The following is a 27,164-nucleotide window of genomic DNA, read 5'->3' as shown; positions in this document are numbered from 1 at the left end:
TGAATGTTTTTTTTGCAATGTTTTAAATTTCATAAAGATTTATAGTCAGGTCTTATGGGCAGGAAGACATGTTGTTCTCTGTTTCTGTACTCTTTCTTTTTCCTTGAATGAAAGTTTGTTTCTGGTAAAATTTATATGTAAAAAAAAAATCAACCGTGAATCAAATTATTTTCTGCAATTTGATGACAGAGCATCTTCACAAGATCTTCACAAGAATGACACAGAATGCACCATGTATTACTTCAACCAAGGTGCAATGTGGGCAGCCTCCACATGTGGTTTAAGGTAATTTTGGCCATCATTGGGTAGTATGACAATGAGAGGTAGCTGATCATCCTCTCTAGCCTTTTCCTCTCTAGTGCACACCAACATGGTGACATAGATGTCAAAGCATCAAAGCCTTAAAGCCTTGTTCAAAGAGTTGAGGCATTTAATCCCTAATCCCTAGACCTCCTTCCTTGCTTCAATGCAATGCCCAGAAGAAGATGGCTCAATTCAAAGACCCACATGAAATACACGAAATTAAAGCAAATTGCAATTAAACTAAAATTGAATGGCTTATGATTTTGAAATTTAAACAAGACATAAAACACAGTCACAGAACCACAATGAAACAAATTGATTACCTGCTCTGCTGAGTCTGCTTCTTCCTTCCTCCCAACAGAAATGAGACCAACACCCACACTTATTCCATTGCCCATTGCCCATTGCCAATGCCCCACAACTTGTTTGTGTTATACGATAATGAGCCCACCATCACCCACACTATCAGAGACACCGATTAGAGAACCGGTGACACTGATAGTACCCAGTTGCTCGCTGTACCCTACTACCTAGCATTAAATTGGTCATCAGATTTTCTTTTTCTTTTATGGCCTTCTTCAAATCATTAAAAAGACACCCACCTCCTCCTCCGTGGCCTCGCCCAATGCTGCTACGTGGCCCAGCATGAGCATAGCATATGACGACGGAGTGCTGCTGCAGTCCAATATTCATTTAATCAGTAAATAATATTTTGCTATTCCAAAACCCATGCATTTTAATTCAAACATTGCAATCAATTATTCGAAAAGTCCAAAACGGATTAATATATTATAGCCTTTGTGCGTGCAAAGGGCTGGGCAATTAAACCGCCAACTCGGAAGACTGGCCAAACCAAATTGATCGGGTTTGTTTGGTCCGATTATTTATTTATTTATTTCTTTATTTTATAATATTAGTTTCAAATAAAACCAAATTGGTCAGTCTGGTACGATTTACAGTTTGAGATTTTTAAATGGATCGGTTTATCTGAATTGGGACCGTTACTGTTGACAAGCCAAATATTACAAAAAATAATTGGCAACAAAGGGGTTCAAACCTTACAATTCCATGTAAGAATCATTCTTGCTTTGCATTAGAGCAAACAACCTTCTTGTGTGTTAATAGCTCATACTATCACTGTGAGTCGAGTCCCTCAGAAGACACCACGTGACGCGATAGGCCAAAACACCTTTATACTGAGCCGATCATGTATGATACCATTGGCGTCAACAATGAGCTCCTCAAGAAGAATATGATGAATATAGTATGAGACTAGTGATCGGGTGTTTAGGAACCGACCCGACCACTATGGCACCATGTCCAAACTAGAGATGCATCAAATGAGATAGCTTGGCATGCAAGAAAGGTCGGTTGATGCACATCCTATCCTTAAACAGGTGTCGCTTTACCCTTCGATCTCCAAATGAACAGGCTAGTGATGGAGAGGGATCATTTAATACACCTCCCATCCTTGTCCACCTGTCACTTCGCCACCTAATCCCTGTCAAGAAGTAGGGTAATCAGAAACATAACATTAAATGTAACTCAACCCAGGGGATAGAGAAAAGATCTCTTCCATAAAAATATCTTGGTCTCTCTTTCTCCCCCTTATAAATACCCCTCACCTATCTCTGGACAAAGATAATAAATATTCTCACTTAGTAAACCCTACGTTCATTCTTTCCACATGATAAGCACATCTAACTTGATCATCGGAGAAAGTATAATTGGGATCACCCCCAGTATACTCCTACTTTGATAGTTGTTCTTAATGTGCAGATCTTCTACGAGGTACTTCTCACCCCTGAAGATTGAGGTGTGGGCCCTGAACTAGATCCCTATTCGGGCCATATACTATATGTGGAGGATACTAGGTTTACATTGTGTAATCTTGCCATGAATATAGTATACAATTAGTTACTCCGAATAAAAAATATTATTAAAAAAAATGTGAGAGCATGTAAGTGGACTTATGCATGCACTGCCTCTGAAGATGCGTCGAAACCAACACCTTTTTTTTATTTCTTTTGTATTTTTTGTATTCTTTTTCTTCTTCCCAGATCTCATCTTTCCCAATGCCTTCATTTTGTTATTTTTTTTTCCCATCTTCTTCTTCCTTCTGTCTCTTTGCATCTCTCCCTCTCTCTTTTTATTTCTTTTTTCCTTCTTATCTCCTTCTCTCTTTCTTTTTTTCCTCATTCCTCTGTCAATCTCTGCAATTTTTTCCTCTTCACCCTATTTTGCATTGTCTTCCATATCTCTCTCTATTTTCTATTTTTTCCATTGCTCTCTCTTCTCTTCCTTCTTCTCCTTTTTCTTTCCGCTGTCTCCGTCTTCTTCTTCCTCTCTCCCTTGGTCTATTTTTTTTCCCAGATTCTTCTTGCTCTCTTTCTCTTAGGCCTAAACCTGAAACCGAACCAAATCTAACCACCATCTCCGGTTAACCAGATTGGTCGGTTTCACCGATTATGGTTTTGTGTTCGGTTCCGAAATAACTAATCTGAAGCCTTCGTTCAATGTCTGGGTTGAGCCCAAAATCGAACCAACCCAAACCGAACCCATGCCTAGAGCAAATAATCTGGTTGCCAATCACAAGGTGCCACGTGGATAAAAAGAATATCTCATTGGTCAATTAATTGAGCCCATTTATTTGGTCAATTAATTGATACTAAAAATAGGGATATTATCTTAAGTATGAGATATTATCTTTATTTAAAAAAATAATATCACGAATTTAGGATATTATCCTAATTTGGAGATATCATCATCAATTAGTGATTTCATCTCAATCAAATTCCTAATTAACTCAATCTCTACATTATGGAGAAAGAATATCTTCTTTCCAAATAAGAAGATATTCTTTGAAAAATCCTAGATGCCTAGAGTCCTATAAATACATGGTTACATTCAACACACAAGGTAATACAATTTCTACCTGAGAACCCTACACACTCTCTCTCTCTTGCTGTCCTCCTCTCTCCATATTTTCTCCACACAACTTCAACCACCCGATTCCATACCCCTTTTTAAGCTATAGTTTCTCAAGGATTCAATCGAACTAACTTAGGCATCAGAGAGCCTTTGGCCAACCCAGGGTGTGGTCTTTTACTCCAGTTTGATTTTACAGGAATCAAGGAAGAGAGAGAAAGAAGTTCAAAAGGCGAAGGATCTTCAAGCAACTATATTCTCCCGTGAGATATTTGCACAAACATTTGGTACTTTCATTGAGAGCACGAGTTATACTCAATGCGTGTTCTTGAATCAAAGGAATCTGTTTCCTCTTTTTTATAGCTCAACCAAAGCCTTTCAAATAACCATGGTTGGAAGCAAACACACAAGAAGCAAGACTACAGCAATGGCTCAATCCGCAACAGGACAAAGCCACTCGTCCCACAATTCCACAATCGAAATGGCGGCGACGCCTCCTCATGATGGCATCGCTGTGAACATACCGCAGGCTCATGTCATCACGCCACCACATGGTCCCACGGTTGGAGCCGTGCTGCAACCACAAGGCGTAGCAGCTGGAACTAGCAACTCGTCTCATGGCCTCATCTCTGAAACAGCCGTGCAGCCACACCAACTAGTCGCAGCCACCGTTGCCTCATAGCCACACGGGTCCGGCTGCAATCTCCTTCACGACCTTACGGCCAGCATCGTCCCGTCTCAAGGCTCCTTAGCCAGAACCCACTTGTAGCCACAAGGCCTAGGGGCCAGATCCAGCAACCATTATGACGCTACCACCCCATAAGGTAAACCTCCCATCAAAGCAATCTCACCACCATCACAAGTTACGGTCTGATCTTGGAACAACTTCACTTATTCCCTCCTTTGTTGCCACGCTCGACGTACGCTCCCCCGTACACCTTCAACGAAACCCTAACCCTTGTGCGATTGGGCTCCACACTATTCTCTCCAGACTAGCTGACCTAGAGAATGGACAATTAAAACAACTTGGTAAGGTAAGTTCTCAACCAAATTAACTTGGTCCGAGACCTTGGCTTTCGACCGCAAGGTGAAGAGAGAAGGATGGACGAATACATCGACCAGCTGTTCAAGAGGTCTCATGCAGGTCGAGCAGGAACAAGCAGACAAAAAGAAGGGCGAGAACATGATCAACATGTTGTTGCAAGCATCCACAAGCCACGCTTAAAGCAGACCGAGTCTTCGATCTAGAACATGATCAACACGTTACCGTTTGACAGTCGAACGGATATTGCACCTAATATGCGATATTCGGGTTCAATAGGTTCAGACCATTCGATCAGTCCTAATTTCAAATATGTTGTTTTCTGTACCTCTAGGATCGTGTAGGAACTTGTGGATCGATAATCGGAGTCTCGGATACTCCAAATCAATGATTCTAGTGTTAGGTGAAGTGATCATCGTTTGATCATACGATTGGCTTACATTCGACTGCTCGATCGAGGCCAAACTTTTGGACCCATAGAAACTTTAGAATAGAAAATAGGAGGTCATGGGCCTCACGGGCACGTTTAACTAATATGGAAAGTTTGACCACTCAGTTGACCGTGAGTCTTTCGAGGTTGTTCCACCTTTCGAAAGGTGTTAGATTGGCCTTAGAAACTCTTCGGTAGTCGTGCACACTTACTTTGAGACATGAGAACTAGTGTTTGAGTTAAAGTTCGTTGTTGGGTACACGTATTAATTAAGTCCATTTATTCTCTCGATTAGGTATTCTTGCTTCGCGCATTCTAGAGGAAGAGCTCTCTTAGGATTGAGTAGCATAGACCTGCTGCTGTGGACATTTATTTTTCAAATATGGAATTGCATGCATAAGTGAGATCGGATTTAGAACTTGGCTTATTTGGTTTATTGGGATTTGATATATGTTTTGACTATGGTTTTATAGTATCTTATGGGATTACTAGAACTTATTGTTAGTTATAAAGTAAACGAATTTTTGGGTTTTGGATTGTGATTTTATCGGAATGTGACATGGGTTTTCCAGGTATTATTATTGTTATTATGGTTTTTATTAAAGTATATGAATTGGGCGATATAGGGTTTGATTATGAAAGTATTTTATGGATTGTCTTGCATATTTATATAATTTGGATTAATTTGATTACTGAGTTTATGAAATTATAATATTATTTTTTTTGTGGATTATAGTATTTTATGGAATTATTGGAATTTATTTTAATATTTGGAGTTTATGAATATTTTGAGTTATGGATATGTATATGGGATCATTTGATTTGGATATTTGTGAAAACGAGTCTTGGAACTCGGCTATGTTATTAGAAAGAGTATTCTAAGGGAGTTTGTGATCTATTATGTATAAATATTTGGGTATTGAGTTATGGACGCTATTAATGTCCGAATATCTATGTATATGGGATTGGGTACATTAGAATATTTGGAATTTGGGATATGGATATGGTATGTGAGTTGGGATGTGGAATACGTTATATTAGAGTGCTTTTAGCACTACCCTGTGTATCTCCCCTTGGATATTGGTTACTTTACCCACACGTGGCGTTGGATTTTCCGGCGTGTGGGCTCACTTGGTTACTATTACTTTATCACACGTGACGTTGGATTTTCCGGTGTGTGGTAAAAATCTGGGCACCTTTGGTCGGGTGTGCCGTAGGCCTTGACGACAAGTCTGCGCACATAGGACATGGTTTGATTTGGCCACACGTGGCGTTGGATTTTCTGGCGTGTGTGCTGTAGAATGGTAGTCCCCTAGTTGGACAGCTCATCCCTAGATGCAGAGTAGAAAGTTGAAACCCTGCGAGCTAGTCAAACGATCCCCATGTTGGATTATTTCCCAAGTACAAGTATTGGTGTGGAAGTTATACTATATATATATATATATATATATATACTATTACACTTTTATTCTTATCTTGTTTAGTAAGGATCTTTCCTCGCTTGATGTGCCTACGGGCATGCATTTTAAGAGGGAGTGGTCTGGTACAGGAAAAAGGTCGAGTTGAGTTTGGGGTTTTACTATTATCGGGATTTTGGGTTATCTGGTTTTCAAAGTCATTTTTGTTATATAATTACGTATATGGGATACTTGGGTTCTAAAGAATGGAATGTCAAGTATGTGAGTCGAGTTATATGTATAAATGTGTGTGCGAGAATTGTGTGGGTACATCTGTGGATTTATTTTCAGGTCGAGTTCATTCGAGCATGTGCATTGAGATGGCTTTGCATGGGTATGGATTTTAATTGAGGTTTGGATTTGAGGTTTGAAACTGGATGTGTACAGTTTCAGGAAAAAGGGAGTTATTTAATTTTGTATTTTATACTTTATACAAATGGGGAGAATTTTGGAAAATTTGATTTCGTGGATTTACATTAAGAATCAAATGAATAAGTTTGTGGTTTCCAAAAACTAAGAAGTATTAATTAAATGGTTTTTCTCCATCGTATATTCTGCTATAGGTTTACTGAAATGAATTATTTTCGAGTACCAGTTCGTATATATGTATGTGTACAAAAAGATTCCGTAGCCTTGTGTTTTTATATTATTTTCTAAAACGGAGGGGGTTATTATGTTGATGAAAGACTTTTGTTTAAAGCTTATTTTCGTTCACTCACATTTTTTGTTTTGCGCCCCCCAGGTCCTAGATTCCGAGGTCGAGAGCACCACGTCGAGGCATCATCATTGTCTGCTCTGCAGGAGTGTTCTTCTTTCACTCTCTACCTTTATTCTTTCCCGGGTTGTAAACTTAAAACTTTAGTTGCTCTGTATGCTTGTTGAGTTTTGGTAGAGGGCATAAGGCCCATTTCATTAATCTTAACCGTTGTGTGTCTTTACCTTGTGCATGCTGGAAGTTGGGATTAGTTTCGTACTTGTTTACAGGCACTGTAATTTGGGAATTATTCCAATTACATGAGAGACTTTGCTGAATTTTTGGCAAAAGTCAAATGGTTTATCTCTTTAAATTGGGGATAAATGACCTTTTTCAGTAAAGTGAGTCCGGCATCGGGTAGATATGAGACGAGAAGCAAGTCTAAGTCATTTCTCACACACATTACTACGATGTCATGGAGTTTTGAACTTAAGAGCACTAGTCTAAGTCAATGCATTTTCCCATTGTGCTAGACTCTATTGGCTTAAGTCATTTCTCACACACATTACTACGATGTCATGGAGTTTTGAACTTAAGAGCACTAGTCTAAGTCAATGCATTTTTCCATTGTGCTAGACTCTATTGGCTAAAACTCAACTAGTTAATAGTCAAACTTTTTAACAATTTCGACAAAAAAAAAAAAAAATTATGAGGCCCCTTTAAATTATGCTAATAAATTAAAATGAGGCCCTTTAAATCATGAAAGCGGATCCGTTGTCCCCAATTTGGCGTCCCCTTCATGTCCCTTCTTTAAATGTTCGACAAGTGTCCTATCATAGCAACCACTGTTACCAAGTCCCTTCGCTAGCAAACACCAACAATCACCCACCCCAATCACCCCATCCCACTGGCGGCAACCTCCCTTTCTTACCCTACCCTAGGCCAGCCACCCAACGTAAGCCGCCCTAGGTTCACGATCTAGTAGTGGGTTAAAGCTCTGCAACCAATAAACATCAACCACCCTTCCCCGAAATCATACCCAAGTGAGCAGTCCCCTTCATTGTAAACACATGCAAAAACAACAAAACTAAACCCAAAAATCAAAAGTGTAACACATACCCATTAACAGATACATAAACAAAGGTTGGAGTGGGTGGCTGCCAGAGTTTAAGTGGGTGGAGACTTCAGTGTTCTTGATTGTTTGTTTTTATTTTTTCAATTTTTAAGTTTTTAAAATTGATTTAAAGTTAAAGATTTAAAGTGAATTTTATTTAAGCTCTTGTGTTTTTAAACTCTCAAGAAATCCCTTGTAAATGGGACTAAGCAATTATTTATAATTAATATATATATATAATAAAATTTTGGGTCCCTCTTAATCCAAGGCCCTCAGCGATCTCCCTTGAAGCCCAGGCCGAAGGCCGGCCTGTATAGCGAACTTTTTTCCTTTGTGGTTGTATTAGAGTGATTTTGGAGTAGTTTTGAGGGAGGGTTTGAAGGTTGAAAGTTGAAGATGGCGACTTTTCTCCGTGCGTACAAGAACCCATGAAGTCACCGAGTGATAGCAACAACTTCCATGCAGTGATAAACAAAAACAGAAAAGCAAACAGAAAAGAAGGAAAAGTAGTCACCCCAATTAAAGAAATAGTGAATCAGATTCTAAATCTCAAATTTATATTTTAATTTGATTTATCAAAAACAGCATTTTGTTTTTGCACGCTGAGAAAAGAAAAGCTACACAACCAAGAAGCCATGCAACAAAGTTGGCCACGCGATGTATGAAAAAGTAACATGAAATTAAATCAACAATATTTTTGTTCTTTCTTTTCGATTAACCATCTGTATATATTATAATCCGAACGGCAGAGAGAGAAAATAAACTCAACTTTAACAATTATGTAAGGACCTTTTTTTTTTTTTGGATCAAATTATTTAAGGACCTTGAGAGAAAAAAAACAAAACTGTGCCTAAAATAAGTACAAGAAAGATCATTTGTAGTTTTAGAGCTCCAACTTGATTTCTGGGCTTTGAACATCTCTGCATTCGAGAACCTTCTTTGGGATGTTGCTTGCAATCAGAGCCCCTCCATTATAACCATCCATTAATAACTTTCCTATTTTTGATCTCCACTCCGAGCTATCAGTTTCATTCTTCCTGTCATGAACAACTCTGTCACAGTACTTGAGCATTGTTCCCAAGCCAGTATTGGGTTCCCAACCATATTCTGTTAGCACCTGAGCCTCGCCTTCACTCAAGTCTTCTCCAACCTTAACCAGTCAATAACACGAAAGAGATACAGTTAAAACCAAAAAATATATTTCAGCTTGTAAAATGACGTAAAAATTAGCTAAAATGATTAGAGCTCTATTCGTCCAGATGAACCATGCTTACAGCAGAATCCAACTGATATTATCAAAACCAAAATTCTCACCACATACCCACAAAGAATTGACAGCAAAAGGCAAAAAATAAAATCGGCCAAAAAGCATATAGCTCATACAATAACAGCAATAACATGTAGCAATACCAAGTAGCACAGCACAAAACTTTATGTAACCAAGTTTTGAGCTCTAATCAGCTTTTATAATAGCTAAATTTTAGAACTAATCCCAGTAGCGATTTCAACAGCTTCCTCCAAGAAACTACTGGGCGTGCACCTGTATTAGCATTTATCACCCAATACAAATCTGAAGTCATTATAAGCATTATAACTGTTTGTATTAAAGTATACTACAACCTTGCACCTCTCAGCAGTATAATGTTATTTTTAAATATAAAATCTAGTAAAATAAAATAAAAGTTCTTTGAGTCTCATAATACAGCCCAACTGTTCGGAATTTTGGACTCCAATTTCTAGTCTAAGATCACATCATAATTTCAGAGTGTAGATACAGAGAAAACTGCACATAAACTACACAAGGTTTAACACGGTTCCACCATAATCGGGGCTACATTCATGGGCTGTAATCACAATACACTAATGAAAAAAACAATATTACAATTAACACAAGATAGCCTCTTTTGATCACTCAATCTTAGGTAACCTCACTCCTCTCAAACCTCTTCTTCAGAGCTTCAGAGAACCCTAATTACCCCCTTGAAAACTCACAAAAACTGAAACTCGCGTAAATTTCCTTCTTAACTCTTGAAACCCTAAATAGATAAACTCTCAAAAGCCTGAACAATGATCACATAACGAGGCTAAATCACTTAGAAAAACCTATGTAAAGCCTCACCAAAACCCTAACACCAATTTTGGAAACATCCTACATTCCTAATCTGACTAGGAGGAGATTGGAGCAAAACGGTGAAGAATGTGTCAAAAGACAAAACTCTGGAAATCGACACCAAACTCAAACCCAAGCATTTCATGCTCGAGTCTGCTGCAATATCTCAAAAAACTTCTCTGAACACTCGCTTTCAATCCTGCTGCAACATATTTCCCCTCTGGACACTAGAGGGTCCTCCCTGATGCTTAAGCATTGATTCCATAACCTACATTCCCACCTCGCATTTCTAGATCCTACTCCAAGACCAACCAATGACAGAAGATAGGTTTCCCACACAACAGGAACAGCAATTGATGGTCTGAACAACCAACCTCCCAAAACAGAACCCCAACTGAGTTAACATTCTCCAGAAACCCATCACATATTTGACAGTTTAGACTTGAAATCCCAACCTTTGAACCCAAAGTATTTGTTATGATTACATTTCACATGACTTTATGTCCCAGCTCATCCAACAAGGTTTCTTGTAGGGCTTTAACTTCTCTTCTACCCCAAAGCAGAATGGTGAAGCTGAATGTATGTGTTCGTCAGCTCTTGAGCGGTATGCAGATTCCTGTGTCTTACTTGTATATGGTTTCTTACAGTGTTGCCTACCTCATTAATCACACTTGTATCCTACAAGGTAAAGCCCCTTTCCAAGTCTTCCAATCCGATTTAGAAGCTTTTTGTGTCTACAAAATAGACGGTGTGGACCCTACAAGGATGTCCCTCAAATAAACTTATTAGAGGGATCTCAACGGAAGCTCTATGTGTGTATATATATATATACACATAGAGAGAGAGAGAGAGAGAGAGAAAATGCAATGGAAGTGGCAAAACTTTAAAAACACCTTGAAATGGACAAATGGATAGTAAGGTCAATGCTTCGTTTATTAGATGTACCACCGCATGAGAAAGGGGTGAAGTCGAAAGATTCTCAAACAATAAAGTTCAAAGAACAATCACCAGAGGAAAATCCTTCAGGTGGTTTCTACCAAATTGCTATATATATAAACCAGCGAGTAACAGGGTCGAAATGATTGTTAGACAACCCACATGCCTAACAGGCTAAGTTTACATATACCATGATTTAAATGTTCTATACCACAAAACAGCAAATGCTTGCAATAAGTGTATAAGGTTAAACAAACTAATTTTCAAGCTGTGTAAGACAGCCTCAATGACTGGCGACATTAATATGACAGTTGTGAATCAATTTAACAAGTGTGCCATTGATTGACCCATATACACAAGCAATCATCTCATATATGTTTTCAAATAATTACCAATAATGCCTTGTTCTCAATAAGGGAAATCCTGCTGCAGCTGGTAAGCTTCATTGCAGTCACCAGCCTCTTGATCTGCCAGTCAATTGGTAAGGAATCCACTAGCTCAAAGAAATATGTTGCATATCCATATTCAGGTCGTTCCAGCACAATTCTGCAGTCAAGTGATAATGAAATGTCAAAAATATCCAGTCTAAGTAGAGAAGATGGACCAACCTTCAGAAAAAAATTCTACAAATCATGCACCTATTATGTCTCGCAAAGACAAATATAAATGATTGAAGGTCTCGGCACCAACCCCATTCAACAGGCCAATTTCTAAACTGCAGATATCGGGTCTGTAAAATAATAAAATAAAATGGGATTTATTGTAAAGAGAAAGATAGCTTGTAAGAAGATATAGGCAGAAGGTAACTGAATTGATTAACTTAGTGTCATGCTTTGCTCACCAATTGATCATAAAAACCAATTACCTGCTCCACAAGTGAAATTAAACAAGCCAAGCAATAACTAGCTCTTGAGCCCTTTGTGCATCGTATTGGAGCAAGCTTTAAAATCGATTGCCGCTGTGATAAAAGCTGTCCAAAATGAAGAAGGTAACATTAGAAACACACTAATGCAAATGGGGTGCCACATTAAATTGTTCAATGCAATTTAAATACAGCTTCAGGAATTTTAGAGCTTTCTCGTCAGGAGCAAACTGGTTAACTTCCAGGAATTGGCCAGCCATTTATTACTCAAAACAGAATCTTCACTCATGGAATTCAGTATTTTCTTGTTAAGAAGAAACAATCATTTTTATTACTCAACAAAATCAAATTACATAGCAGTGGACCAGGAATCTAAAAATAAAAAGGAAACAAACAATACAACAATTTCCAGTACCCAAATAACCCCCACTCCAAACTTATCTAGCGTACTGCAGCTTTTCAATCTTAGAAGAATAGCAGAAAGGGAGCTATCCATGAACTCTGTCAACATGGACGCCCATGGAAAAGACAAAAAGCTGAGGTTATTCAAAGCTCATCCACCCAAACACCACTCAAATCTTCAAAAATTCACCTATGCCTGTCCATCCAAACAACCCAAAAAATGGCTATGACCCCACATCCCCATTATATTTTCGCTTTCTTTCATTCCTGATCACTGCAAACTCTCACACATCCAAACCATCCCAAACTTCCTAACCAAGTTCCACCATATTCTTAATAGTGGAGAAAATGATAAGTCGACTCCACACGCTCTTTACACACAGCACACCAGAAAGCATGACCGCTGTCTTCTCTTGTGAAGCATCTCGCTTGTACTTCATATTCATTAATTCAATACAACCAATTATACATTGTCATCATTTAAAAGACACAACATTTCAAAAAAAAAAAAAAAAACACACACACACACACACACACAAAAAGAAGGTCCCTTCTACCAAGACAAGCCCTTCATGATAACCAAACAAGGAAAGAAAGTTCTTAGGCTTGTCTACAGGATCAACCCCTATAGTAACCAAATCAGAAAATTCATTGTGAAAAACTCTAATAAGATAGTTGATCTTAAAAATAGCCCATCATTTTGACTAGCAACCACATGTATTCCACTTATCTCTGGTCATGTCCTCATTAATTATTTTATTAACTAATTTGTATTCTAAAATGGACCTATTTTCCAACGTCAAAATTATAAAATGAGCCTTTATTCCCTCAGTTAATCACTCACTAATATTCTTTTTCCCAAGAACTACAATCCCTGGCAGTTTCCATATATATTCACAATGTGCAATAGCACATCTGCTATGCCCATAAATAAAAGCAGCAATGTTTTCCAATAGGAGGTACATATTTGATCTTATGTGGAACTCTTATGAATTTGAAATGAACAACCCCTTGCTGAGCAAAATCACCAATAGTGATGCAGCTAGCGAGCAAATGTTTTCGATATTGATCTTAAGAATGATTTTGAAATGATTCAAAGTGTCATGCTACATGGAAGCCGCAAGAACGATACATGACATTGTTGTAACAAGGCTAAGACAAGTGGAAAATATCATAATATTAGAATTGTTGCAAACCTTTGATATCACAGCTTCAAGCTTTGCAAAGCTGTCTTCACATAAAGACTCGTCTAGAGCTTCATCACACTCCATCTCGCCGTAAAGCCTTATTTCATTAACCAGCACCCCTTTTTCAATTAATACCTGCCAGTTTGCATGTTACGGGTCTTGATCCCAATGAAATTGAAAATGCAACTGTGAGAAACATGGAGTACCTGCAGGAGTCCCGGTGCATCCTCCTCCAACGCTGTTTCAACAGAATCCCTGCAATTAATTTGGCACTTATGTCCTTAAGAAAAGTGGGCAGAAAACTAAGTGGAAAAATATCTACATAAACATCACAGCATACGTGGCAGTCTTCTTCCTTTTTCGTGGACGAATGAGGCTTATTGGCTTAGCAGATTCTGAGGCAATAGCGCTACACTTGGTTGAGCCATAGTTTGTATACATACTCGATTCAGAGCCATATCCAGATGACAACAGATTCATCCGATCTCGCAGTGGCATATGATCTACCGCATCTTCATTAAGTTCATTGAAAGCTCTAGGTTCATTCTTTACTGGCAGTATGTTAAGGGAGAAGTTACCCCTAACATTTGTGTCTAGATTGTGCAAGACACCACCATCCCAAGGCTCATCCTTTACTTTGACAGATGTTGACAAAGTTGAACAATGTGCTCTAGTTGTGCATGTAGGCACATAGTCCTGTCGCCCACATGAACTGAATTCATTGGCATTAGGAGGCATTCTCTCAGATGAGCATTTCCTGTCACTTTCAGATTCTTTTCCACCATCATTTGACTTATTGGAGTTAATTGAATATTGATCAGTCGTAAATGATGATCCAACAATGATTTTATTTGGCGATCTAATCATAGAATTTCTACAAAGGACTGAATCATTTCTTGCAGGATTGTCATAGAGCGAATGGGTAGCAACTAAAGCTTCTCCACTGACACTACTAGTGTCTCCCTGTCCTTTATTGGCAAGTTGTTGGATAAGGTCTTTTGACAGTGGCGCTGGAATACCCTGTATAATACAATGTCAGAAGACGCTTCTACAATAGGAGATAAAATGTTATACAAACAAGTATATTATACTAAATTTTCTCTTTTGAAGAACTTTATGAGAACAAGAGATTCAAGAGTTTGCTGCACAATAATTACAACTTTGGAGAGTATTCAGGTTTTTCAGCACATAATCCAAAAAGGAGGAACTGGAAACTGCATTCATCAGGGGTTCTCTTGTAAGACATTCAATTCTCTGTGTGATAAAATGATTTGGAAATCTAGTTTTCCTCCTAATGTTCGTTTTTGGCATGGATCATTGCTCATGGAACATCAAACACTGGCAATTTGGTGCAAAGAAGAATATCGAATGCTGTCTGTCTCCTCAGTGGTACATTTTGTGCAAAAGAAGAGGCAGAATTTGGAACTCACACGTTCTTAAATTGTTCACATGTTTTGAGGGGCTGTGGTGGCAGTTGTGAGGTTGCAGGGGTAGTTGGGTGATTCCTCAATCACTCTCAAAACATTCTTTGTGAGAAGTATATGTCTCTTGGTAGTGGGGATGAATGAAAAAAGGTTTTAGAACTATAATGGGAATGAAGAGGAGAGATCTTGGGAAAAAGTCAGGTTATGGGCATCCTTGGCTTCTCTGTCTCCAGCCTTTAGGGATCTTTCACTTTCTATAAATTTTCTTCTTAGGTTATGGGCATCCTTTAGCGTTTTGTCAGAGGTTTATGGGAGAAAGACTTACCAATCCCTTTAGAGGTTTCATCTTCATGTCATGCAAGTATTCTATAAACTGTGTTCGTATTATTTTCAATAAAATTTTTTTCTCAAAAAAAAAAAAAAAAAAAAAGGTCTTAGGTTGATTGGGCATCCTTTAGCGTTTTGTCTTTGACAGAGGTTATTCCTAAACTTGGGCTTATGAAGGTTGCAGCCATAATAGCCACAAGCTTCTCAATAATTAATGCAATCTTAGACAATCACCTTGAAAACTGCTTTTTCCATCCCCGAGAGTTTTATGCCATAAAAAACAAACTAATAAATTATTCCCTTTCCTGATGAAATAAGTTGGGACATAGATACAACCTGATGCAGGGCAGCGGCTATAAGCTGCTGTACCTACCCAAAATACAGAGAATAGAAGGATAAAGCAGTAGAATCGAAGTTGGAACGAAGATAATTGAGTAGGGCAAAATCCCAACAGAAACTCATAACGTCTGAAATTATATTCATCAACAAAACTAAATACAAGAGTCCTAAATAGCCTATTTATACTAGAATACACCAGCCTAGAATTCCTATTCCTAGTTTAATGTACAAAGGAAATTAAAACCTAAACAGGAAAATAAACCAAATCCTAGTAAGAATAGGAAAACAAGTAATAAAATAACCTATTAATTTAATATAACTAAAACTTACCGCCCGAGATGCAAGTATTCCTTGATAATAGATAAGTTGTCCATAGAACTTTTTTATTGAACCTTCCCACACCAAAGAAATTATTTTTTTGATCCTTCTGGAACAGTACCAAATGCAGAGTTGTACCAGTAGTCTGTCAATAGTAGTTTGAAAATTAAAAGGGCATACTCATAAGTATCACCTTCAGGAATTTCTTGTACTGTTGCTTCAAAAGTTCAAACCCAGCTTCTTCTTGTGCCTTCAAGATTACACTAGATTCAGCTTGTTTACTCTATACCTTGTCAAAGCTTTCTCAATTTTATTTCTTCAAAATTTATTTGAAAACAAAAAAGTGGAACAAAAGCCACCTTCTTGCTCTCAATGTCAAACTCATGGCAGAATCCTTCGCAAAGTCCACCCAGCTGGGCAACTTAAATGCGTCTGTGGGAATAGAATAGCAGATGCAATGCTTCTCAAGACCGCCTCCTTTTTGATTGCACATTCGGAATATATTATGGCCAATCCTCTTCCTCAACTATGGCTCTGGAAAGTTGATCTTATCACCTACCAAATTTATTCTTCTTTGTGGATGAAACATCGAGCGAATTGAATTCTTGACATTCACTTATTCAAAAGTGATTGGATCCAGAAACTGCTCTCTTTACCAGTCTTCGCTCTGCCATTCATATTTCGAGCATCTTAAGTGAACAAACGAACCACCCCCATCTCATTGAAGGATTCAAACCAGAGTAACGAGATGTCATCTGTTAAGCTTTGATTATTAAACTCTGATGTATATTGCCCTTTAATTGAAAGCTCATATAACTCCAGTATAATTATTCCTATCCCATGTGTTGACTTGCCGAGGGCTCTTCAACTCTCTTACATAGTACTCTTCAATTTAAGAGATGAAGCTTCCATTCAAAATAATTCTCTAATGCCTCCCAATCCAAATAATCTTCAACATGCATCTTTCCATAGAAATCAACAACTTCAATTTTAATTCCTCCACCATAATACGCCGAACCAACCGCTCTTCAATCCACCTCGATAAGCTTTGAAAAAATGCAATCTTAGAATTCTAAGGCAAGGGCTTCACCGCTCTAGAATACGCCGATCTCAATAAGCATCCACCTGTGAGGCTCTAATACCTGCTATTTGTCCATCCCCGAAGAAGTTTCCTGCAAAATGCCATAAAAAACAAACTAATAAATTATTCCCTTTCCTGCAATATGAATTACATAAATAAGTTGGGACATAGATACAACCATGTTGATTCTTGCTGTGCTTTGTTTTATTTACTCTTTGTCATCTAGGTGCTTTACTTTTATTTTCTTTCACTGATTTAATTTTCATGATTGAGGTGATTGATCTCACAACATACACATGTATCACAATTAACAAATAACCACATTTTTTTTTCTTCATGTGACTGAACTTTACAATTAAATTCTCAAAGCTTCCTGCATACCCCTCAAAATGAAAGATCGGACCATAACATAATTCAAGGGGTTTTCTTGCCTAACCTTTTAGTGAGCCAACCTTGTGGGTTTTCAACTAAAAGGACTATGCCTTCTTTTTATATTTTTCTTTTTTCTTTTTATCTCTAACTTTTGCTGAAACACCTTTCTCGGGCCTTTGGTCCAACGAGGGTTTTTTTTTCCCCACACTCAAACCTTAACAAATGGGTTTTTTAATTTGGAATCCTTCTAAATTCGAGATTTGTTCTTGATTTGATACACTTCAATTTGATTTGATTCAAAGAAAGACTTAATTTATACTGATGTGGCCTCCTAGGTGTTAGCACATGTCACTTCCTATGACCCACAACTTAGATAAGTAAAGTTTTACTAGTCAAAAGGTCAAACTTTTGAGTTGTTGATCGTTGATCAAATTGCTAGTGAATTTTTTAACTGAAGTTTTGATGTCTGCAATGTGTTTGTGTAGAAGGGATGAACTTGAAAAAATATATATACATATATATATAATAAATATATATATTTGTGCCAAGACATAAAAATCATCAAGGAGAAAATGGCACCTTGATTGCAGCATCTTCTGTCGCTCTTTCAAGGAAATGTGGTCCAGAGGATCATAAGTACAGTGATCAGACATCTCCCTTTTCACCTTAACTGCTGACACAGGAGAACCGGCAAAGCAATCCATACCATCTCCAAAAGAACTCAACAAGCTGCCAGAGGAAGCAGCCTTTTCTTCAGCATGAACTTCTGATAGTGATGGATTTTCAGCTAGAGTTAAAATATTGACATCAATTTTCTCTGGTTGACCAACATTTGTATCAGATTCAGTACAGGCAATCTGCTTTGAGGAAGTTAAAGTATTTACTTCTGTCCCATTGTAGTCACTATCACCAGGCATTTCCGCATTTTGGCTGCAAACATCATTTTGTAAACATTGATCAAGTGAGGAATCTACCACAGTTTTACTGCACAATAATCCAGGCGTAGTTCCCCTAGGAATTATAGAATACTGATTTTTTTCTTCTTCCAATAATTGAACTCCCACTTCTCGGGCAGCAAAAAGGACAGAGGAAACATCCTACAAAACATACACATATTCTATTAACCGACCCAAAACGGAAAAAAAAAAGGCAGAGGGAAGAACAAACATCACATATGACAAAGAATAGATGCCAAGTTGCCAACTCAAACTGCTTGCAATGAAATTATTTCAAATCATTCTTTTCCTAGCATGCTGCTTCCTATTTCATCAAGGCACATCGATATAACTTGACTACTCCTAGTGCCATACAGCAGATTGTTAAAATGTCTGACAAAAACTCTGACAAGGCAAATGCCTCACAAAATTATGTCATTGCATTTTCTCTTCAAACATAACTATAGGCTGCCTAAGCATGTCATATTGTCCGCTTTGATCATGTAGACCATCTACAGTGCCTCACCTGTACTTTTAGAGTTTTCGGTACATTCTAATTCCTAGTCAATTATCTTCTAAAGAAAAATCCTCAATAGTTTCTTATTTTCATGGTATATATCCAGTGTCTCACCTATACTTATAGGTACATTCAAATTTCTAATCAATTCTCTTTTCAAGTCAAATCTCTAAGATTTCTCATTGGATAACATTCTTAGCCTTTACTCTTTCTTTGCCAAAGCAAGGCCCACTGTTATGTTACCATGCTGCATGATGAAGCCTGTTGGTCTTTGATCTCCGAAGGGGCTTTTGTTGCTTTCTTGGATTTCATTTCCACCAGATTCTAACTGGACTCTCATCATGTTCGTAATAATGAAGCATAGGTGGATCAAACAACATAAGGAAAATTAAACCACTCTCCCCTCCAACCAAGACAATTTTTTAAAATCTAGTGCCTCCTATATGTTAAATATAAACACAAATGTACTTTTCTCCACATTCATCTAGCATTTGCAAGGACTTTGTAAGTTCTGCCAATAAAGATAATTTGCTAAAATCCACTCATATTCCATGCATAACAACTCAGCATTCGCCAGGTGCTTGCGAAGATTCTGTGACTTTTGCCAAATAATTAGGCCATAGCCATGATAACTCCTACAATTTCCAATGACCTAATATTAAATTCTAAAAACTTTGGCATACAATTTCATAGTTGCCTTAATTTCAGATTCCCCAAATAAACTTCAAATATTTGTAATCTTCAATGTCGCAACAATAAATAAATTCTCTGAAAATTAATATGATATTCACAATCTTCTTTGCACACATTCTTCAAGAAATTGTTCTTCGCTAGTTTCCTCATATGGGTCATTATTTTCAACTGCAAGAGGCGTTTTTCACAAGAAGAAAAATTCATGCATCAACCTATCACCCTATTATTCAACCATGACATATCTAGCGAAGGCATTTTGTAAAACATCTTCATAGCCTAAAGACAATCATCAATCGAACACTAAAATAAGGATTTACATAATAAATAACACGCAAACTGTTTACGCTAATGGTTATAGAACTGTCCGATATCAAAAACAGGGCCAAGGCATTTCGTTATTGCCCAACTATATCTCGTCTCTAAATGTTCACGACGAAACTAGATAACATGGAATTTGAAATCGTACTACTGAGCTTTAATAAGACAAGGCTTGAAACTTTCACCTTTGTAAGGCTTTAAGAAGTTTCAAACCAATTATTCAAAATTAAAATAATATGAGCTATGATAAAAATAAAACGAGGAGATAAACAAATTACTTGTGACTCAGAGAGCTCATCGTCTTCTTTAAGAGCAGCACCAATGAGGGATCTGCATGCATGTCCCAAAGACAAAGCTTCAATCACTAATCCTAATATATTATTGACATGTTTTAAACGGAACAAAAACATAAAACAAAAACAAAAGAAAAATGAAAAGGAGCTCACTTTGAATTTTGCTTACTGGCCAGTAACAAATCACGCCGTTGTATCAATGGAAGATAGTCAAGCTCATCCGACCAACCAACACCATCAATTTTGTACTCAAACTTGGGCAAATATATATTGGAACCACTGGAAGTAGCGGCCATTTTTGTGTGCACCTCTTCAGTTCAGGTAATCAATTGCCATAACTTATGGATCAAGTCCCACTTATGGAGAATGTGAGAAGCTCCACTGCTCCGGAACATAGTTGCCTAATTCGCTCAGCGCCATACGAATTTCGATCTGGAACGAAAGATTTAACGACTCAGTTCCAGAAGAGAGAACAGTACCTGATAGACGACGTCGCTGCTACAGAGCAGTACCTGACCGCCGACAGCACACGAGTAATCGAGAGCACATGAGGGAGAGTGCTATAGCTGATGAGCCCACGTTCGATTCTGGGTCTCTTGAAGATATTGGGTTCGGAGAGGATTTTTTCGGACGAATGGATTCCAAGAGATGAGATGCGTGATAAATGGATGAGTGTTTCTATAGTGAGTGGAAAGTTATAAGGGGTTTTTTTGAGGGGTATGTAAGAGCCGTTGGATTTCATTCAACGGTGAGTTTTTAAAAGAGGGTGCATGTAGAACCGGGTTGAAATCTGACCCGTTTGGAAACCCAACTTCAGCTGAAGATTTTTCCCTCTGTGTGAAAAACTCAAGAACACAATCCTCTTTTTTTTAATGTAATGCAAATCCACAATTAGAAAGATCCAAAGCTCCCAAACTCTATAATCGCTCCATTGTCATCAGCTCCTTAGGAGGCCTGCGATCTATGGTATCCTCGGTATGATGATTAATGGCTTTTACCTAGCTATTGCCCTGTTTTGATTCTATGATTGAAGTGAAAACCCCTTCTCTTTTTCGTTCAGCAGAAGAGATTCCATATGAAAGCAAAGTAGCATATCTCTTTTTCGTGCTGCTGCAGTTGTTCCTGGATTTTGGTAGAGATGGAGTCTCCACTACGAAAGAATCCTCTCTAATGTCCACCACATTCTTTGAAGCTGACTGAGTTCGGAACTCCCGATTGACTTTGAGAGGTAAGTTCACTCTTTGGATTGATTTTGTTGGGTTTGATTTGTTTTTTGTGAGGGTGAGAAATTTGTCATTTGTGGCATCAATAATGCGTCATTTGCTCTGCTATCAATAATGCGTCATTTGACTTTGAGAGGTAAGTTCACTCTTGCTGGATTGATTTTGCTGGGTTTGATTTGTTTTTTGTGAGGGTGAGAAATTTGTCATTTGTGGCATCAATAATGCGTCATTTGCTCTGCTATCAATAATGCGTCATTTCCTTATGAATATTCAATATACTTAGTTGATTATTTTTGTTTGGAGGGGGATTGGAAAATTATGAAATGTAGGTAAAAGATCCTAAACTTAGGCTTAATGGCATTAGAAGTAAGCATTTGGAGAGGATATTGGGTGAAGTTCTGTAATTGCTGGTTTGAATTACATTTGAGTTCTTAGTTGAACATGTTGGTTCTAATGTTATTTTTTCCAGATTATTTCACAAGAGATGACGTAACTATTATTAAATTTTGCTTGTGTTTTGTGTAATCAGAATCCAACAAGCTAGGCTATGCGTGTATTGTGTCAATTTGAGCAATGTTTTGTGTAAGGGGAATGCATTGATAAGTTGTGATGCAGTAATGATTGATTAATGAATTAACATTTACTATGCAGTAATATAGAAGTAGATCAATAATATACGTGGATAAAATGTCTGGGGGCTCAGAGAGTGATGACTCTGTAATAGCTAATGGGAGGGTTTACATTCCTGAAGTAAGAAATGAGGAAACACCAGCAGTTGGGATGAAGTTCGACTCGCTTGACCTCGTTTATAATTTCTATAATAGATATGCATTCTTGGCTGGCTTTGGTATTCGACTTCATTCCAGCTTTTGGGGGAAAAATAAGAAAGAGATTCTGAGAAAAGAATTTGTATGTTGCAAACAAGGTGCATACCGGAATGATGAAACTCGGGAGAGAAAAAGACAGCGGGGAATAAGTAGATGCAATTGCAAAGCTAAGATTGTGGTTGTGAAGACACATGGGAGCAAGAAGTATACCATCTCTCTTTTTGCAGAGGGACACAATCATAAGATGACACCCTCAGAAAGAATGCATTTACTGAGATCACACCGTCGTATTTCAGATTCTACAAAAGTACTTACAAAACAGTTGGATTCGGTTAATATTCTCATTAATCAGAAGGTAAGTATTTTCGAGGTGCAATCTGGAGGAATGGATAAAATCGGTTTTATCAAAAAGGATATGTACAATCTTGAATGTAGTGTGAATGAGAAGCTGAGGAACCACGATGTTGAACTAGTGACCGAGTATTTTATGGCTGAACAGAAAAAAATGAGGCTTTTTATTTCAAGATTGAGGGAGATGGCGATAACAGGTTTAGTCGATGTTTTTGGGCAGATGCAACTTCTAGACGGGCGTACGGGTTTTATGGAGATGTTGTTGTATTCGATACCACATTCAACATGAAATAGATACGACTTGACATTTGCACCAATGTTGGGAGTTAATAACCATGGTCAAACAATTGTCCTAGCATGCGCATTTTTGAGCAAGGAAACGACTGAGTCGTTTATTTGGATGTTTGAGGAGTTTAAGAAAGCCATGCCAGGTGGCGAACCTAAAACGATCATCACAGATCAAGATGCGGCAATGAGCAGAGCGATTTCAATAGCCTTCCCGACTACATTTCATCGACTTTGCATATGGCACATCACATCAAAGTTCTCTGTTAAGTTACCACATTCTGCTTATAAGGAGTATTGGGGTGAATTCCAGAAAGCCATATGGGATACTGACAATAAGGATGAGTTTAATGCAAAATGGAATATTGTGGTTACAAAGGCTGGTTTGACTGACCATCCATGGGTAAGTTCAATGTTTGATTTAAGGGAATCTTGGGTTCCACCTACGCACGACACTTTTTTGCACTGGAATGTCAAGCAGCCAAAGAGCTGAATGTTCTCATGGTTTCTTCAAGCAATACATATCAAGGAAAAATTCGTTGATGGATTTCATAATAAGATTTGAGAGGGCACTTTCTCATCAACGTCAAAAAGAGTTAGTTGCTGATCACGTAGATGCATTTGAAGTGGCTCAATGTATTCTACCGATGCCAATGAACAAACAAATGGCTACCTTGTACACAAGGACAATGTTTTAAAAGTTTGAGCAAGAACTAATACAAAGTACAACATGTTTCCTAGAGCTGAAAACAGAGGATGCTTCTAAAGTTGTCTTTAATGTGAGCGAAAGGAAAAATTGGGAAATAAGAGTGGCAGAAGTCGTATATGTCAAAGATTCTGACCACGCATCGTGTAGCTGCAAAAGATTTGAATTTGTTGGAATTATTTGCAAGCACATCCTAGCATTGTTCAGAAGGGACCAGATTGAATATATGCCCGATAAATACATTTTGAAGAGGTGGAAGAAAACTGCGAAATTTGGATTGGTGTCAGATGCAAATGGCAACGAAATTAAAGACTCTGCAGATCCTGGTCTTTTAATAAAGCGGAGTACAATGTCCCGACTTGCTTCAGATGTGGTTGAGGATGCATTAATGTGTGAAGAAGGATGTGAGCTACTGTCAGAGACTCTAAAAAGTTTGCAGGTGAAGTTGAAGTTGTTGAAGGATGGACCAAGTAATAACGAAGTTGGAGGGTCCAGCTCTCAAACACAATATATGAAAGACCCTAAGAGAGTAAGGTGCAATGGAGGGTCGAAACGAGTAACGGGAGCAAAGGAAAAGGCAATGAAGCGAGGGATTAGACACTGTCGGGAGTGTGGACACATTGGTCATGATAGAAGACAATGCCCAAGAAATTTGAACACACCGTAAGATGTTAACACTATTTATAATAAGACCTAAAATTTGAATAGGTAAAGTTCTTATGTGCTTCTGTTTGATGTTTATGCAGGACATCACCGTCGAACAATGACGAATCAACTCCAATAGATCTTAGTGACCCATTATTTGACGAATTTTACAGGATGCACGGACCAACTCAATGATTTAGGTTTCTATTATACGAAGCCCGGTTATTATGAAGACTAATGATCAGGTGAAGTTTTCTAGATGCAGTTTTATTATTATTATTTTTTTGTTCATGTCCACCGATGAGCTCTGACTATGTCCATTGATAATTGAAATGAAAATTTGCTTGGTTTCATTCTTGCATGAAATTTGGACACATGTTAATTTTACGTCTTCTCCCTATTTAGAAATTTTCATAGACATTAGATAAAGCATCAAATTTTGATTTATGTGAAGAAGCAATGACTTTTACCTTGTAAAATGGGTAGTTTATGGTGAATTATGTTTGAATAGAGATTTATTGATTATATGACAGCTAATGCAGATTTCCAAGAGCCACTATTGTTTCCATTACAGTAATGATTTCAGCAGACGCATCATTTGTAGCAGCACCCACTTTTTGTGAATGTTATGTTCTAGTGTTTTACTGGTGATTAAGATCTGAGCTGGACTGGTTATTAGGTGCACGATTTTGCAAACATTCGTAGCTGAAGGATACTTGAAGCACTTTGTTGGAACAGAAAGATTAGAAAGCAATGTGTAAAAAAGTACATTGCAGCTAATCACATTTCGAATGGTTGGGTAATATTAAAGGGTACACTAACATTTGAACTACTCATAATTCCACACACAAAAGAAAATTTGATTGCAAAGCATTTTATGTGCTCCCTCTTAGCAATAGCACGATCTCCCCAATAAATTGAACAACGGTAGCCACAATCACTAGGTCGTATTGGTCAGCTTCTTCTTAGTAGGTCTCGCGTGCTTATGGTCACTCATGTCCCCAGTGATTTAGACAAAATAAATATTCAGCAATATTTGGAATTTTATTATATATACATAAACCATAAACCATTCACTACACAATGTATAGCACATGGCATTTTACTTATGACTCACGTGTCATGATAATGGGGCTTTACTGATTACCAAGGTGTTGTGATATTGACTGCTTATTGAATAATATTTCCATAGTTGCAAAATATAATGTTAGACAGAAGGAACACATGATGACTTGCAAGACATAGTCCCAATAATTATATATGAAGCAAATGAAACTGATATTTGTATTATTTTATATTAGATAATGACATTAAGAGAATATAGTTCTAATTTGTGCAATACCACGATCACCCCCAACCAACAGAACAGATGTAGCCACAATCACTTAGTCGTATCGGTCGGCTTCTTCCGAGCAGCTTTGACGTGCTTATGCTCATTCATGTCACCACCATCGTCTAGTATCTCTCTCACAGCATCAGGGGACACATAGTCCCAATTATAACTTGTATGAGTTGTTGCCGCGAATGCTCGGAATTTTTCGAATCCTTCGTTGAATGCCAACTCCAGTTCACTGTGGTGCTCTTCGCATCGCATATGGTTCATCAAACAACCTTTAATTTCATCATTCATTACTGCATCCAACTCCTCAGCTTTCAACTTCCTTTTATGACTCAGCTTCAAGTACTTGTTCTTTTGGGAGAACGCTTTATTCACTCTAATGTTAAGATCAGCCAAAATGGCCTCGTCTTCAACACATTTCTCGTGCCATGAATTGATCAGTCTGGAATTATAATCCAGCTTGGTACTGACTGCATCTATTGCCTCTAATGGATCATCGGAGTCCCCCTCACTCCCAAATGATGTTGAAAATGGAAGGGGTCGGCGAGTACAACGTGGAAACGGAACCTGCGACTCCAATTTTTCATCTTCGATTGTGTTGTTGGCGCCTGAAGAGGTTGACATACTTGAATAATCCTATTTGTTTTGGAGGATGAGGATTGCAGATGCAATTTCGTTTGAGAAATGAAACATAGCTTTATAGACCAACATACCAAAGCTTGTGTGTAGTGAGCATATCTACTTTATTTCAATTTTAAAAAAAGAGGTGTCAGGTTTTGCTTTTCAAGCATGTCAACCTCACACTCTCCTTACACCACTGTTAGTGGTTGAAAGAAACTCAATGGAAGTGACATCTAGTTAGCGAACCCAACCAAACTAAACAAACTAGTTAGGATTAAACTTAGATTGTATGAGACCTTTTTTCATTTATACATTGTCAACCAAATGTTTTTTTTGGCGGGAACCCTTTTTTATTGGTATTACTATCACCCCCTTCATAAAAATTCTCCCTCCACAAAAAACTCACTCCTCCACCGAATCTGTCTCCATCTACTGAAACTCTCTCCTCCACAGAAACTCTCTCCCCCCATTGAATGGATTTACTAACCAAGTTTGATGTGAGCGTAATAAACACCCCTCCAAACAAAGACCGCCTTCGAAACGCAAGTGAGTCACCGGACAAGCAATGTCACTTTCCTAGACAGAATGACCATTTTGTTGGAAGTTTTGAGTCTGAAAGAGTTCTTGCTTTCTGGAAGGAGAGGCATCTTCAACTTGGTGATGAAATCCAAAGGGCAAGGGTACGTTTGGAATTTGTTGAAGGCCAAATTGAAGATGACAAAAGGCAGGCCAATCTGGATAGGGCGAAGTTGCAGCGTATGAAGCGTAGACACAAACGACTTGAGTGTACTGTTCAAAAATACAAGAACTCATCTAATGCAAAGGAGTCAAAGAAGCGTGTGATGCAAGCTGGATTCGACTACTTCCGGTCCTATGCAAAACTCGTCGTACCCGGGTTTGATTGGTCATCTATTACCGTTTCCGACGTTAACAAATATACTCAACAAGGGAAGTGACCATTTTGGTTATCGTGTTTGAGTAGAGGCAAATCAAAGGAACTCGAATTTTCGTTAAGCTCTGCTTCAAACCTATTTTGATGCTTACTACTATAGAAGATTTCAACCTTCATATTTTCATGTCTTTAA

The 27,164-nt window shown here is 38.0% G+C and overlaps 3 protein-coding genes across 10 annotated transcripts; 2 read left to right on the top strand and 1 right to left on the bottom strand.

Annotated features, from left to right (window-relative positions):
- Nucleotides 1-8,628: 8,628 nt before the first annotated feature.
- Nucleotides 8,629-20,752, bottom strand: LOC103327070 (uncharacterized). Of its 8 annotated transcripts, none has more exons than XM_089048252.1 (12): nucleotides 20,595-20,752; nucleotides 20,236-20,514; nucleotides 20,068-20,119; nucleotides 17,905-18,423; nucleotides 15,451-15,483; nucleotides 13,806-14,485; nucleotides 13,672-13,720; nucleotides 13,475-13,600; nucleotides 11,856-11,984; nucleotides 11,653-11,744; nucleotides 11,407-11,560; nucleotides 8,629-9,118 (listed from the first exon to the last, which is right to left on the bottom strand). In XM_089048252.1, the coding sequence occupies exons 2-12, from the start codon at nucleotides 20,376-20,378 to the stop codon at nucleotides 8,852-8,854; spliced, it is 2,244 nt and encodes a 747-aa protein (XP_088904378.1). In that variant the 5' UTR covers nucleotides 20,379-20,514; nucleotides 20,595-20,752; the 3' UTR covers nucleotides 8,629-8,851. The 8 variants fall into 8 exon arrangements, 5 of the variants coding, with proteins under 5 accessions (XP_088904378.1, XP_088904381.1, XP_088904377.1 ...); XM_089048255.1 differs by having other exon boundaries at nucleotides 17,905-18,256; XR_016125170.1 differs by having other exon boundaries at nucleotides 11,705-11,744; nucleotides 20,236-20,752.
- Nucleotides 20,753-22,517: 1,765 nt separating this feature from the next.
- On the top strand, nucleotides 22,518-23,261 carry LOC148919252 (protein FAR1-RELATED SEQUENCE 5-like). The gene is made up of 2 exons (XM_089048824.1): nucleotides 22,518-22,728; nucleotides 22,840-23,261. Exons 1-2 carry the CDS (start codon nucleotides 22,518-22,520, stop codon nucleotides 23,259-23,261), a joined length of 633 nt encoding a protein of 210 aa, XP_088904950.1.
- A 319-nt stretch (nucleotides 23,262-23,580) lies between these two features.
- Nucleotides 23,581-24,472, top strand: LOC148919251 (uncharacterized). Its single transcript, XM_089048867.1, has 2 exons — nucleotides 23,581-24,137; nucleotides 24,221-24,472. The coding sequence occupies exons 1-2, from the start codon at nucleotides 23,701-23,703 to the stop codon at nucleotides 24,312-24,314; spliced, it is 531 nt and encodes a 176-aa protein (XP_088904993.1). The 5' UTR covers nucleotides 23,581-23,700; the 3' UTR covers nucleotides 24,315-24,472.
- Nucleotides 24,473-27,164: the final 2,692 nt, after the last annotated feature.

The sequence above is a fragment of the Prunus mume genome, linkage group LG3, assembly GCF_029339155.1.
Source record: "Prunus mume cultivar Tortuosa linkage group LG3, ASM2933915v1, whole genome shotgun sequence".
Lineage (NCBI taxonomy): Eukaryota > Viridiplantae > Streptophyta > Magnoliopsida > Rosales > Rosaceae > Prunus > Prunus mume.
This window is presented reverse-complemented; position numbering and strand designations above follow the sequence as displayed.